At 53.6% G+C, this 12502-nt stretch overlaps 2 protein-coding genes across 38 annotated transcripts in view; both read right to left on the bottom strand.

Moving 5' to 3' along the window:
* Window positions 1–12502, bottom strand: part of GIMAP7L5 (GTPase IMAP family member 7-like 5) — a 598436-nt gene that overhangs the window by 283828 nt on the left and 302106 nt on the right. The gene's annotated exons all lie outside the window — the stretch shown is intronic.
* Window positions 1–12502, bottom strand: part of MAP4 (microtubule associated protein 4) — a 115689-nt gene that overhangs the window by 41148 nt on the left and 62039 nt on the right. For 32 of the 37 annotated variants that reach the window (XM_015281160.4, XM_015281158.4, XM_040696470.2 and 29 more), the window contains 8 exons: window positions 8526–8651; window positions 7025–7135; window positions 6316–6444; window positions 5206–5280; window positions 4606–4734; window positions 3143–3730; window positions 2425–2556; window positions 694–864 (listed from right to left, as the gene is read on the bottom strand). In XM_015281160.4, coding sequence (XP_015136646.2) covers window positions 694–864; window positions 2425–2556; window positions 3143–3730; window positions 4606–4734; window positions 5206–5280; window positions 6316–6444; window positions 7025–7135; window positions 8526–8651 — 1461 coding nt within the window. The remainder of the gene's footprint in view (window positions 1–693; window positions 865–2424; window positions 2557–3142; window positions 3731–4605; window positions 4735–5205; window positions 5281–6315; window positions 6445–7024; window positions 7136–8525; window positions 8652–12502) is intronic. The other 5 variants (XM_040696485.2, XM_040696487.2, XM_015281162.4 and 2 more) reach the window with 1 other exon arrangement.

Genomic DNA, 12502 nt, shown 5'->3' with positions numbered 1-12502 from the left:
AATGGGCAGCCTTCCAAAGTGTAAAAATAGAGCTTTGGTGGGAAGAGGAGTATGGAGGGGGGGCAGCAAGGAGCTACAGCCCCAGCACCCACAGTGCAAGAAGTCATCTGCTGTGCTCAGCTATAAGCAGCACTGGCTTTCCTTAGCTACAGCCACTGATTGCAACGGAGCATCCGTCATCTGTCAGCGAGCCCTGGGCCACAGATCAGCCTCCAGCCACACATGCAAGCAGCGATGGCTCACCGGAGGGGCTGCGTTAATGGAGCAGGGAAAAAATCACCTTCTCCTTTGGTTAAGTACAAATTCCAACTTGGAAGGAGGTCTTCACTGGGAGTATTGCAATAAGAATTAATGGTGCTTTTTAATGCCAAAAAAACCTCAACCCTACAAAAAATGGTGGTAATGGCAGAAAGATGGCGAGTTCCTGTATTCTACAACAGATAGAAGACAGCACTGGTGATCAATCAACATCAGCAGCCACACGTGGGCTTTTGGTGCCACGAACCAGGAGGGGGAAAGAGAGGGAGCACAGCAAACAGAGTGCAAGCAGAACCTCTGAGGGATGCAAAGATTGCACAGCTCAATGGTGCAAACCCTTTTTGCTTGCTCAGGTGGCAGAGCAGTCAGTGGGAAAGGTGAGCGGCTCCCAGAGGACATTTCCTTCCTAAAAGCAAAGCGCTGTTTCTGTTCTACCTGCAGGCTCTTGCAGGGGTGCTCCTTGCAGGGGCTCTGTGTGCTGGATGTGGTTCTGCTCAGTCTCCTCCTTCCGTTGCTCCACTGCAGGGACATCCACAGCCGCAACGCGCTGCTCTGAGAGGAGCTCTTTGTTTTCTAGCACTGTGTCTTCTTTTGTTTCTACTGGAACTGAGATTGAAAAGAAAACTTGAAATACAGAAACATACGAGCAGAATATTTCAGCCTTTGTGAATACGGAAACCATCGGTACAAAAACAGCAGCTGGGAAAGGTTTGGGTTCTATTTTACTTCCAGTAGGGATGGAGATGATAAGGTCTGATAGCTGACCACGTATTATCTCCCCATGATCTCACGTTAAGAAGCAGCTTCATACTTGGCTGACATGCCAAGGAATAGGCAACGTGCAGAGCAGAGGCCGTGGAGGCGCTCGCAGACACGGGTTGCTAATTTAAAAATCATAGTAACATAAATGCACATATAAAAAAACAACTAAATGTTGACTATACACCCCCTGCACTGTAAAACAGGTGGAGAATATGCTGCAGTACCAGCATGGCAGCCCCATCCAATGTCACCATCCAGTATTTGTGACACCCAGCTGAGAGGTGCGGCTGAAACCATGGAAGGAAGGGATGCCATTCAGAGGGACCTCAACAGACTGGAAAGGTGGGCCCAGGTGAACTTAATGAGGTTTAGCAGAGCAAAGCGCAAGGTTTGGCACTTGGGCTGCAGGAATCCCAGGCATTTATACAGCCTGGGAGAAGAGCTCCCTGAGAGCAGCCCTGCAGAGAAGGACCTGGGGGTCCTGGTGGATGAAACACTGACCATGAGCCAGCAGGGTGCTCTTGTAGCTCGGAAAGCAGATGGTATCCTGGGCTCCATCAGCAGAGGGGTGGCCAGCAGGGACAGGGAGGGGATTGTCCCTCTCTGCTCTGCCCTTATGAGGCCCCATCTGCAGTACTGCCTCCAGGGGTGGGGCCCCCAATACAGGAAAGGCAGGGAGCTGTTGGAGAGGGTCCAGAGGAGGACACAGAGATGCTCAGAGGGCTGCAGCACCTCCCCTACAAAGACAGGCTGAGGGAGCTGGGCTTGTTCAGCATGGAGAAGAGAAGGCTGCGGGGTGACCTCATTGCAGCCTTCCAGGACCTCCAGGGAGCCTCCAAACAGGAGGGGAGGCAACTCTTGGAAAGGGCAGATAACAGCAGGACGAGGGGAAATGGTGTGGAGTTGAAGGAGGGCAGATTGAGGTGGGATGTGAGGGGGAAGTTCTTTGCTATGAGAGTGGGGAGGTGCTGGAACAGCTGCCCAGAGAGGCTGTGGATGCCCCGTCCATCCGTGGAGGTGTTCAAGGCCAGGTTGGATGGGGCCCTGGACAGCCTGGGCTGGTATGAAATTGGGAGGTTGGTGGCCCTGTGTGTGGTGGGGGGTTGGAGCTTCACGATCCTTGAGGTCCCTTCCAATCCAAGCCGTTCTGTGATTCATAGGGCATAGAGGGGTGAGTTGGGGTTGGATTTGGGGACCTCAGGGGTCTTTTCCAGCCTCAGTGGTTCGGTGACTCTATGGTCTATTTGTAACACACTCCCTGCATGATATTCACGACCTCGTAGGTAAATCTTTTGTTGCTTTGTCCTTTGTGAGAATAAGGAAAAATGTCTGAGAAAGAACTCGGGTGCCTTCAGCTGAGAGCAAAGTGCCTCTGTGCTCTCACTGCTGGTCTGAGCTCCTCACCTGCGGGTTCTGGGAGGTGGTTGGTTGGTGCTGGAAGGTGCTCAGCGTGGTGGCTGGCAGATGGTTTCTCTAACGAAACAGCAACGTAACCCTCGGGGGCTTTTGGTTCTTGTTCCATGCTTGCAGCTGTTTCTGAAAATGGAATGCAGAGAATAAAAAACAGCATTTATTTGGATCAGATTAAGCAGGATAAAATCACCTCCTGGACTAACCTCCATCTTCTGATTTGAAACCAGAGGTGTTCCTCCCTTCCAAAACAGTGATAACCTGCTTTGGGCTCACTCCCTACCAGCTCTCCCCTCCTGAAAGTTTACACATCCTGCTAAAGCAGATCTGTATCACAGAGTCACAGAATGGTTTGAGTTGGAAGGGATCTCTAAAGGCATTGTAGTCCACCCCTCTGTGATGCACAGAGACACCCACAGCCCCATCAGTGCTCACAGCCCATCCCCTGACTGTGGGTGTCTGCAGGGATGGGGCACCACCACCTCTCACTGCAACCTGTGCAGCGCCTCACCGCCCTCAGTGTATGAACTTCTTCTTTACATCCATCTAAATCTCCCCTCTTTGAGTTTGCAGCCACTTCCCTCTGTGACATCCCACAGACTGCACAGCAGCCCGCATCCCAACAGGAGTGGGGCTGCCCCTGCTGGTCCCTGGTGTACCACCTGCCCCATCAGTTCGAGGCTGAAGGAAGCTTTTGGGCAGAGCAGCTCACCTGCAGGAGCTTCATGGGAGGGGGTCTTGTCATGCTGAGCAGAGGGCTCGGATGTCACCAGCTCTTCCACTGCAGCCACTTCGGTGTCAGCTGCACAGACAGCCTTCGCTTCTGGTGCAGAGGCAAAACCTGAATCCGCAGGGGAAGGTTTGGCATCCGCTGCCGGAGCAGGGCTGGAATCCACAGCACGGAGATGGGCCACTTCAGCTGGAAAGGTAAACTCCGAATCTGCAGCACGATGAGACTCAGCATCAGCTGTGGGGGCGAACGTCAGATCCGCAGCATGGTGAGGGTTGGAATCTGCAGCTGGGGCAAACTCCAAACCCACGGCGCAATGGGGCTCAGTGTCTGCTGCTGGGCTCCAGGCAGCATCCAGCACTGGGGAGGATGCAGCAGCAGCACTGGGAGGTTTGGCCTCTGCTGCAGGGGCAAAGCCCACATCTGTGCCCTGGGGGGGCTCAGCTTCTGCTGGAGGTGCAGACTCAGCATCCACAGCGTGAGGAGGCTTCGTGTCCCCTGCGAGGATGGGCCCAGCTTGCTCTGCAGACACGGATGTGGCATCCGAGGCAACAGCACTCTCAGCATCTGCTACAGAAACACAGACGGCAGAACGTGAACACCTGACAGCACAGGCTATGGCTGGAGAACAGAGGGCTCCTTCTCCCCTCTTCTCACTCTCTGCACATCGATAGAGATGGCACCACCTCCCAGTGAACCACCAGCTGCACTCTGTTCCTCCATGCCCAACGTGGCCTCATTCATCTTTACACATTATCTGCTAAAACTCGAGCTGTTGGTTTCAAATAACATCTGCCAGCTTCTTGCACTATCGGGTATCTCTGCGTTTAAGCTGGTGCTCACAAAGACCCCCTGAAAGGAGTTTTCCAGCTTTAGCTTGCAATGGTTTTAAACTGAGACAGGGGAGGATTAGGTTGGATATGAGGAGGAAGATTTTCACCCAGAGGGTGGTGACGCACTGAACAGGTTGCCCAAGGAGGCTGTGGATGCCCCATCCCTGCAGGCATTCAAGGCCAGGCTGGATGTGGCTCTGGGCAGCCTGGGCTGCTGGTTGGCGACCCTGCACATAGCAGGGGGTTGGAGCTGGGTGAGCACTGTGCTCCTTTGCAACCCAGGCCATTCTGTGGTTCTATGATGGTTATCAAAGGCCACATTATCAGGAGCCCTGGTGTCAGTGCAGCCCTAAGCTTCAGCCACCCCAGGCAGCATCTCCACGTGGTGACCCCAATATCTGAGATGCACAGCTGAGGTTCAAAAACAGAATCTCTACTCACTGCCATTAGGGAAACCAATGAAGTCCCACTGACCAAACCCAAAAACGTGGTGGTTGCTTTGTTTTCTTTAAGGATTTGGATTTTACTGCCGGACAAGATGGTGAGGAAACAAACACGTACCATGAGCTCCTGCTGTCCATCAGTAAACACCTTAAATGAGTGCAGTGTTACCTTTTGGTGCCTCGGCAGCTTTGGCCTCTGCTGGGGATGCTGCTAACGCCGTAGGAACGAAGTAAGGAGCTGCTGCTGCAGGGCACTCTGGCACAGTCAGCACTTCTGCTCCAGGGGCTGCGGGGGGCACTGGGAATAAAGAACAGCTTATGAAGAACTCAAAGAGCTCAGCAAACAGCTTCACCTGCTGGCCTTGGGATGCAAATCTCTCCTCTGTCATCAGAATGATTTGGGTAACGTAAGAACACACAGCATCCTACGGGAAGCACTGCTGCAGCACTGCGCAGCACCCAGCAGTGCAGCACCCAGCAGTGCAGCACCCAGCAATACAGCACCCAGCTCTAAGGGAGCCCTGAGCTCCAGAACCACTGCAGATCCATCAGCAGTGCTGTAGGGCTCTCCTTTTGGCCCCTTTACCAAAGGGAGGTAGACCTCAGGAGTGAACACACAGCTCTGATCTGTACCACCCCCAGCAGATCTGACTTTCATTTCTCCACTGCTTTTTGTTTCTTGAAAAGGCAGGTGAGGACAGAAGCTCTGCCTCTGCTCTTCACAAACTCTACAGACAGTTCCCATAGATCAACTCAGAACTATTTTTACCTGGTGGCTCAGCAAAGAAAGAAGCATCCGATCCCTTTGCGTAATGCTGAGCTCCCATCCAATGATCTTCAGGCACTATGGAGAACACAACACAGTCAGTCCTGGCCCAACACTGCTTCATTTTTAAAGCTCTTTGCTCAAGGGATCGACTGCTGCTTTTTTGACTTCACTCTTGGGTAACCACTTATCAGTTCACTTTAGGAATGCCATCAGTAGCGACTGCAATCACTGCTGCAATCACTACCAGCCACAGCTGGAGTTACACATATATACAGCTATATATAACACAGAGGAGTTATTACCAGCACTGACCCCAGGAGCTGACAGAGCAGGTTTGGAGAACCACAGAACCATAGGATGGTTGGAGTTGGAAGGGATCCTTCAAGGCCATGTGGTCCCACTCCCTGCAGTGCTCAGGGACAGCCCCAGCCCCACCAGGTGCTCAGAGCCCATCCTCTGTCACCCTGAATGTCTCCAGGGATGGGGCACCACCACCTCTCTGGGTGAGGATCTTTGCTCGATGGAATATTCATCTCCAAAGTACCTTTAGAACATTCACACTCACCAAGGGCTGGTGTTTCCAATGGGATAGTTTGGAATCTTGGCTTATTCTATGTACTACCTGCTCTACTTTGGAGAAGGCTGCGGGGAGACCTCATTGTGGCCTTCCAGTACTTGAAGGGAGCGAATAAACAGGAGGGGGAACGGCTGTTTGTGAGGGTGGACAGTGAGAGGACAAGGGGGAATGGTTTTCAACTGAGACAGGGCAGGTTTAGGTTGGATATGAGGAGGAAGTTTTTCCCCCAGAGGGTGGTGACGCACTGAACAGGTTGCCCAAGGAGGCTGTGGATGCCCCATCCCTGCAGGCATTCAAGGCCAGGCTGGATGTGGCTCTGGGCAGCCTGGGCTGCTGGTTGGCGACCCTGCACATAGCAGGGGGGTTCAAACAAGATGATCACTGTGGTCCTTTGCAACCCAGGCCAGTCTATGATTCTATGATCCCTCCTACCAAGGCTCTTTAGGACTATTACACTGAGATTTGCCAGTGACACATCCTCCAAACCCAACCAGAGTAAGACAGATGATGATAGCAAAACATCCACTTCTCACCTGCTTTGTCTTGCAGAAATTCTGCAGCTGAATCGAGGCCCACGAAGGCTGACGGGTCTAAGACCTCTGCAGGGCAATAGGGGGACCCCAGGAAAGGTTGCTCGGGTACCATCACAGATCCATGTGGCACTGAAGAAATGAAAGGCTGTTTGTCAGTCCTGTGCTGCCTCTACCATCTCCCCTCCACAATTTAAAGTCTACAACACCCGCAAAATAAATGACACTGCTCTGCTCACAAGCAGTTCACATAAAGTTGGTCACCATATCAGTTGGTGCTCCTTCGTATTGTGAACTCTATGCATGGCCTTTTCCAACAAGGTATAAGACAGTAAATGAGTCCAAATCTGCTTTTGCTTTCTGCTTCTGCTCCTACGAATTCTTGTTAACAACGACGTCAGATGCAACAGCCCAGGCACTGAAGCTCCCCTGGTGGGAAAAGCCCATGCAAACTGTGTGTTCAGCCATGAAGGTGAGAGCCAATGGCAACTCCAGCCCAACTCCATGGGTGCAGTGCCCCACCTCCTTCTGCCCAAAGGCACCTCAAAAAAGACCTTCCTGTAAGCAGCCACTGCAACGTCCCCAGGCACAAAAAATAACCATGCAAAGAGATGATGTGGTCTTATCAGCTACATAGCCTTCAGTACATGCAGGTCAATGGAGAAGACACCAACAAATGACCACCAGAGACGAGCACTGAGGAGGAACTCACCATGGATGTCTCTGGAAGTGTCAGCATGGTCTGTGAAGAACTGCACGTTCTTCATGTCAGGAGGAAAGGACAGGTCTGGCAGGTTCTCCCCTCGGTGCATGCTGAAGGGGTCTGAGGGACAAGGAATGAGGCAGTGTTACTGCATGGCTGAGGACACAGCGTGGCATAGGATTGTTGGCAGAGAGATGCAGGCAGTGCCACCATGGAGGTGGAATCAGCACGGCACAGGGAAGGACCTCCAAGGAAAGCTGTCTGCGAGATGAGAGCCAGCACCTCCATCATTAGACTGCATGGCCAACAGAAACCACGGCTGGCTGCTCAGACTGCTTAGAAGGAAAAGTGACTGCAATTCAGATGGTAACTGCTGCATGAAGAACCCTTCTACCACTGTGTTCTGTAAGATGGGTTATGTCACCAGAATGCCTTCGCTCTGAGCAGACACTGACAACAACATGCCAAAGAGATGACCTTCCCATGAGCTGAGCACTGGGACTCAACACACCCATGTGCTGAAAGGCTGCAAAGGGATGGCAACACAGCCTTCCCCTCACAGACAAACCTCCCATGGCTCACAGTCCCCTCCCATTCCCCACACAGCCCATTTCAGACACCAACACAGAGCTCTTTGGATTAAGCACTATTAAAGGAGCTTCAGCTGAAGGCTTTCAGTATCTCTCTTTTTTTCATGTTAAATGTCAGACGTGCCATATCAGGGGATGACAGCACAACTGCCACTGTTCATTGTGCTCCAAAATGTCAGACTGGGGTGAGCATGGTGCAATCTCTTATAAATCCATCAGACTGTTTGAGATGCCAGGACAATATCTGGCTTCAGAATATACTTCAGAAAATGGTTTCTGCACCAGATAACCCACAGACTCGCTCCATTTCACATTCATTTCATTCAGGCCAAGAGAACACAGGGCGATGGGCTCAATATTTAAGTAGCCTACATTGTCTAAAGCATCACCTGGCTATGGAGTGCAGCCCCACCAACATCCCACTCTTCCATCTAAGACAGCAATAGGGAAAAAGCTGCACTTCAGAACCTAAAGGCTGTTTGGTTCCAGTTGTCATGTGAATCAAAATATCAAAAACAAGAGAAGTCCGTGGAGGTGTTGAAGGCCAGGTTGGATGGGGCCCTGGGCAGCCTGGGCTGGTATGAAATGGGGAGGTTGGTGGCCCTGCCTGCAAGCAAGGGGTTGGAGCTTCACGATCCTTGAGGTCCCTTCCAACCCAACCATTCTGTGATTCATAGGGCATAGAGGGGTGAGTTGGGGTTGGATTTGGGGACCTCAGGGGTCTTTTCCAGCCTCAGTGGTTCGGTGACTCTATGGTCTATTTGTAACACACTCCCTGCATGATGTTCACGACCTCGTAGGTAAATCTTCTGTTGCTTTGTCCTTTGTGAGAATAAGGAAAAATGTCTGAGAAAGAACTCGGGTGCCTTCAGCTGAGAGCAAAGTGCTACAGCTACAGCTGCAGAGCACCACGGGCATACCTGCCATCTCCATGGGTTTGAACACGGGCTCAAAGCACAGCTCTCTGTCATCCATGGCCCACGTGTCGTTACGGTCGAGGAACTCCTTATAGGACAGCTTTTCATCCATGATTTCTCCCGGGAACACTGGAATTAGAGAAGGAAATGGTGCAGTCCATACAGAAGTAAGAAACCAAAACAGTAACAAATGTATTCCTGCATGATACAGCATCGAAAAGGCAACAAACAGCACCAGCTGTTGGCCAGGAGTTCATGGCTCTTTTCCTACTGCTTTGATCCAGACAGCTAAATGGAAGATGCAGAACAATGGGAACTTCTGCATCAGAAGATGATGAACAGGACCAAGGACAGAGAGCTCACACCACAGTGCTGTCCTACTGCCAAGTGTTGGACATGGCAGCATCCTTGGGGAGCTCTCTCCCCCATAGCAGGCAGAACACCACCAACCACACCTGGCAGCACAGAACAGGAGCACAGCTTGCTTCCAGTTACAAGGAAGACCAGATCATCTTAGGGAATGCCCTCCCTGAATACCTACAAGGCCTTTATTTGGATGCCTTCACAAACCCAACCCACCCCCAGCTCACAACATTGGCTCTCCATATGCATCCACACACCAAAGGCCAATGGCTTCCACCCAGCCAAGGAAAGCTGGAAAGGAAAACACAGAATGGGATTCAACTGGGAGTCAGCGCTTTGAAAGGGCAGCTAACAGCAGGACATGGGGAAATGGTGTGAAGTTGAAGGAGGGCAGATTGAGGTTGGATGTGAGGGGGAAGTTTTTTGCTATGAGAGCGGTGAGGTGCTGGAACAGCTGCCCAGAGAGGCTGTGGATGCCCCGTCCATCCCTGGAGGGGTTGAAGGCCAGGTTGGATGGGGCCCTGGGCAGCCCAAGCTGGAGGGCAGGCAGCCCATGGCAGGGGTTGAGGCTGGGGGCCGTGGGGTCACTACCAACCCAACCATGCAGTGGTTCTATGACTGCGTGACAAAGTCCTGCTCTGACAAGGGAGGCAAGACAGATGCTGTGCTTTAATGGGAGTCCATGACTGCAGGAGAACTGCTGCAGTGCTGACCCAGCTACACAGTGATGAACTGACCTCTGCATGCACTCTGAAGGCCAGAGAGTGGAAACGCAAACTGTGACGCCTGTAGTTACAAAGCACTGCCACCCTTCTGATGTGTAAACATCATCAGAGAATGGCTTTGGAGTAAAAGCAGTTTCTGCCCATGAGGGGAGCGATGCCCATGGCCATGATGCAGCCCCACAGATGCTGTTGGCATCTCAGTGTGGTTCTGCCAGTGGCTCCCTGCTGCCCTGTGCCCACGGCCACCAGAGCCGATGGCAGCTGGGGGGGGGGGCAGCTGGGGAACCCCGGGCAGCCTGGGCTGGTATGAAATGGGGAGGTTGGTGGCCCTGCCTGCGGGAGGGGGGATGGAGCTTCATGATCCATGAGGTCCTTTCCAACCCAGGCCATTCTACGACTTTGTGTGATTGGTATCATGGAATCACAGAACCACCGAACCTCTACCATCACCGAGTCCAACCGTCAGCCCACCCCCACGGTGTCCACCCTGGAATCACAGGAATCACATTCTGGAATCACAGAACCATTCAGGCTGGAGAAGAACCCCGAGGCCACCACTCCCATCCCCCCTCCCCCCCATGCCCACTGCCCATCAGCCCAGTGCCACATCCCCTGGTTCTGGAACACCCCCAGGATGGTGACCCCCACCCCCCAGGCAGCTGTGCCAGCTCTGATCGCCCTTTGGAGAAGGAATTGTCCCCATAACACAAACCAAGCCTCCCCTGGTGCAGTGTGATGCCAGCCCTCCTGGATGGGAAACATCACGCGAGGCATCAGCTGAAGGCAGGGCTCAGAAGCAGCACCACCTCTCTGCTCACAGCCTCATCCCCAGCAGCACAGGGCACAGCTGATGGCCAGCAAAGGAGCAGCAGCTGTGCAGTGCAGCTGGGAGCAGCAGCTCCCCTCGAGCTGCTCCTGCTCCATCAGTGTGCCAAACACGGGCTGCAGCGTGGGCAGTGTCAGCTCCCAGACCAAGTGCTACAACAGACCCATCGCCGCTCCCGGGCACGTGGTGTGCTGCTTCCCTGGCCATAGGACTGCAGAGCTGACACCTGCAGCCTCCTGTCCCCTCCCCACCCCGACGTTCGGGTCCTCCTCAGTGAAGTGAGCCCAGCGGAGGATGAGGAAGGAGATGGCAGAGAACTGCAGGGAAGAGGATTTCCCAGCTCCGAATGCAGCTCTGCAGAGCTAAGCGCCGCAGCACCCACGTGGTGAACCACCGTGCCCAAAGCAAACGGAGCCCACCGGCTGAGCGCCCCAAGGAGCTGTGCAGCCCAACGCCTCCAAACACCGAGCAGACACGGCACAAAACAGAACTAAACGTCCCACGGAGCTGCCGTGCCCTCCGGCATTAAAGCTGTGCTCCCAGCTGAACGCCTCGTCATGAGCAGCGCTAAGGTCAGCCAACAGAAGGCAACAGCTGACAAAGCCTCAGCTGAAGAAAAGCATTCCCTTCGCAGCACACTTACACAGCAAAGTCGCTTCTGAGAGCAGGAATACGGATCCCATGCACACAGCCTTCCCCGGGCTGATCCGGACACGCAGAGCATTCAGCACAGCCACTGCCAGCCCCGGCTTCCTTCCTCTGTCATCTGCCCTGCAGACACCAGCGGGGTGACGGGAGGCAGCTGAGGAGGGGATGCACGCAGAGCAGCACCCACAGCAGGGCTGTCCCAGGAGCTCAGAGCTCCACGCCGCACGGACGGAGGCACTGTGGGGAGGGGATTACGGTGGCAAAGCCTTTTTGCTGGGGGAGATGCTAATCTTGGGAGGTCACCGGGCAGATTTCTAGCTGGAGGTTAAGTATCTTCTAAGTTAATGAGTCTGCAGCCACGGGATGCCCCTGCCAGAGCCAAACCAAGCAAAGAGGGAAAGAGAAGCTTAAGAGCTTCTTTCGTACGGCTGATCCCCAAGCTAATTTGCTCAGACCGCTGCACTGCTGCAGCATCTCCATGGGATGCCGGGTGTGCTGAAGGCACCCACTGAGACCGAGAGCTCTCCCAGTGCTGGTGGAGCAATCCCCACCCACCAGCAATCCAAAGCAACTGAGGCTGCACAGCCTCAGCAGGGCTCACCTACCCCTCCTCTGCAAGGAATGTGAAGCAAGGTTGGAACAGGTTGCCCAAGGAGGCTGTGGATGCCCCATCCCTGCAGGCATTCAAGGCCAGGCTGGATGTGGCTCTGGGCAGCCTGGGCTGCTGGTTGGCGACCCTGCACATAGCAGGGGGTTGGAATGAGATGAGCACTGTGCTCCTTTGCAACCCAGGCCGTCTTATGGTTCTATGAACGTAGGCAGCAGGCGGAGTTGGGAGCATGCATGGTTTTATGCCCCATGTGAAGCTGTGAGCTGCACTGGGAGCATCCCAGCTCCTCTGCTTTGCACTGCTCCACCAACACCAGCAACCTCAGACTCCTGCCTCACCCCACAGAAGGCTCCAAGCCCTGCAGATGTGCACTGCAGACGAGCTGCACCCACGCCCCAGGACGGAGGGGACATGCAGACAAGCAGCTACATGGAAAAGCCTCAGCTACCAGCAGCCTGCCCTGCACCCACAGCTGGATGAGGTTACGTTAAAACTGACCTCGCTGCAGGGAAAAGCAAATTAAAATCCACCACCGAGTTGGATGGGGAAGATCGGGAAGACGCGATGGGCCCACAGGAAGCTGGAGGGCATTTCAGATGGTGCTGACAATTGGAGAAGCATTTATTGCTTTCCTGATGAAATTCCACGCCGTTACATAAGCTGGAATGCTAAAAGAGCTGAGTGCTTCTGACAGCCACAACCAGCGTCAGAGATGCACAGTCAGGAGCTGCAAAGTTCAATGGGAGTTCATCACTTTGGGCCCCAAAAAGTGAGCGCACAGTGAACTGAGAAGGACGTCTGTTGGAGG

Source organism: Gallus gallus, chromosome 2, assembly GCF_016699485.2.
Source record: "Gallus gallus isolate bGalGal1 chromosome 2, bGalGal1.mat.broiler.GRCg7b, whole genome shotgun sequence".
NCBI classification, from domain to species: Eukaryota; Metazoa; Chordata; class Aves; order Galliformes; family Phasianidae; genus Gallus; species Gallus gallus.
Note: the sequence above shows the minus strand (reverse complement) of the source record. Positions and strands in the feature narration are given on the sequence as shown.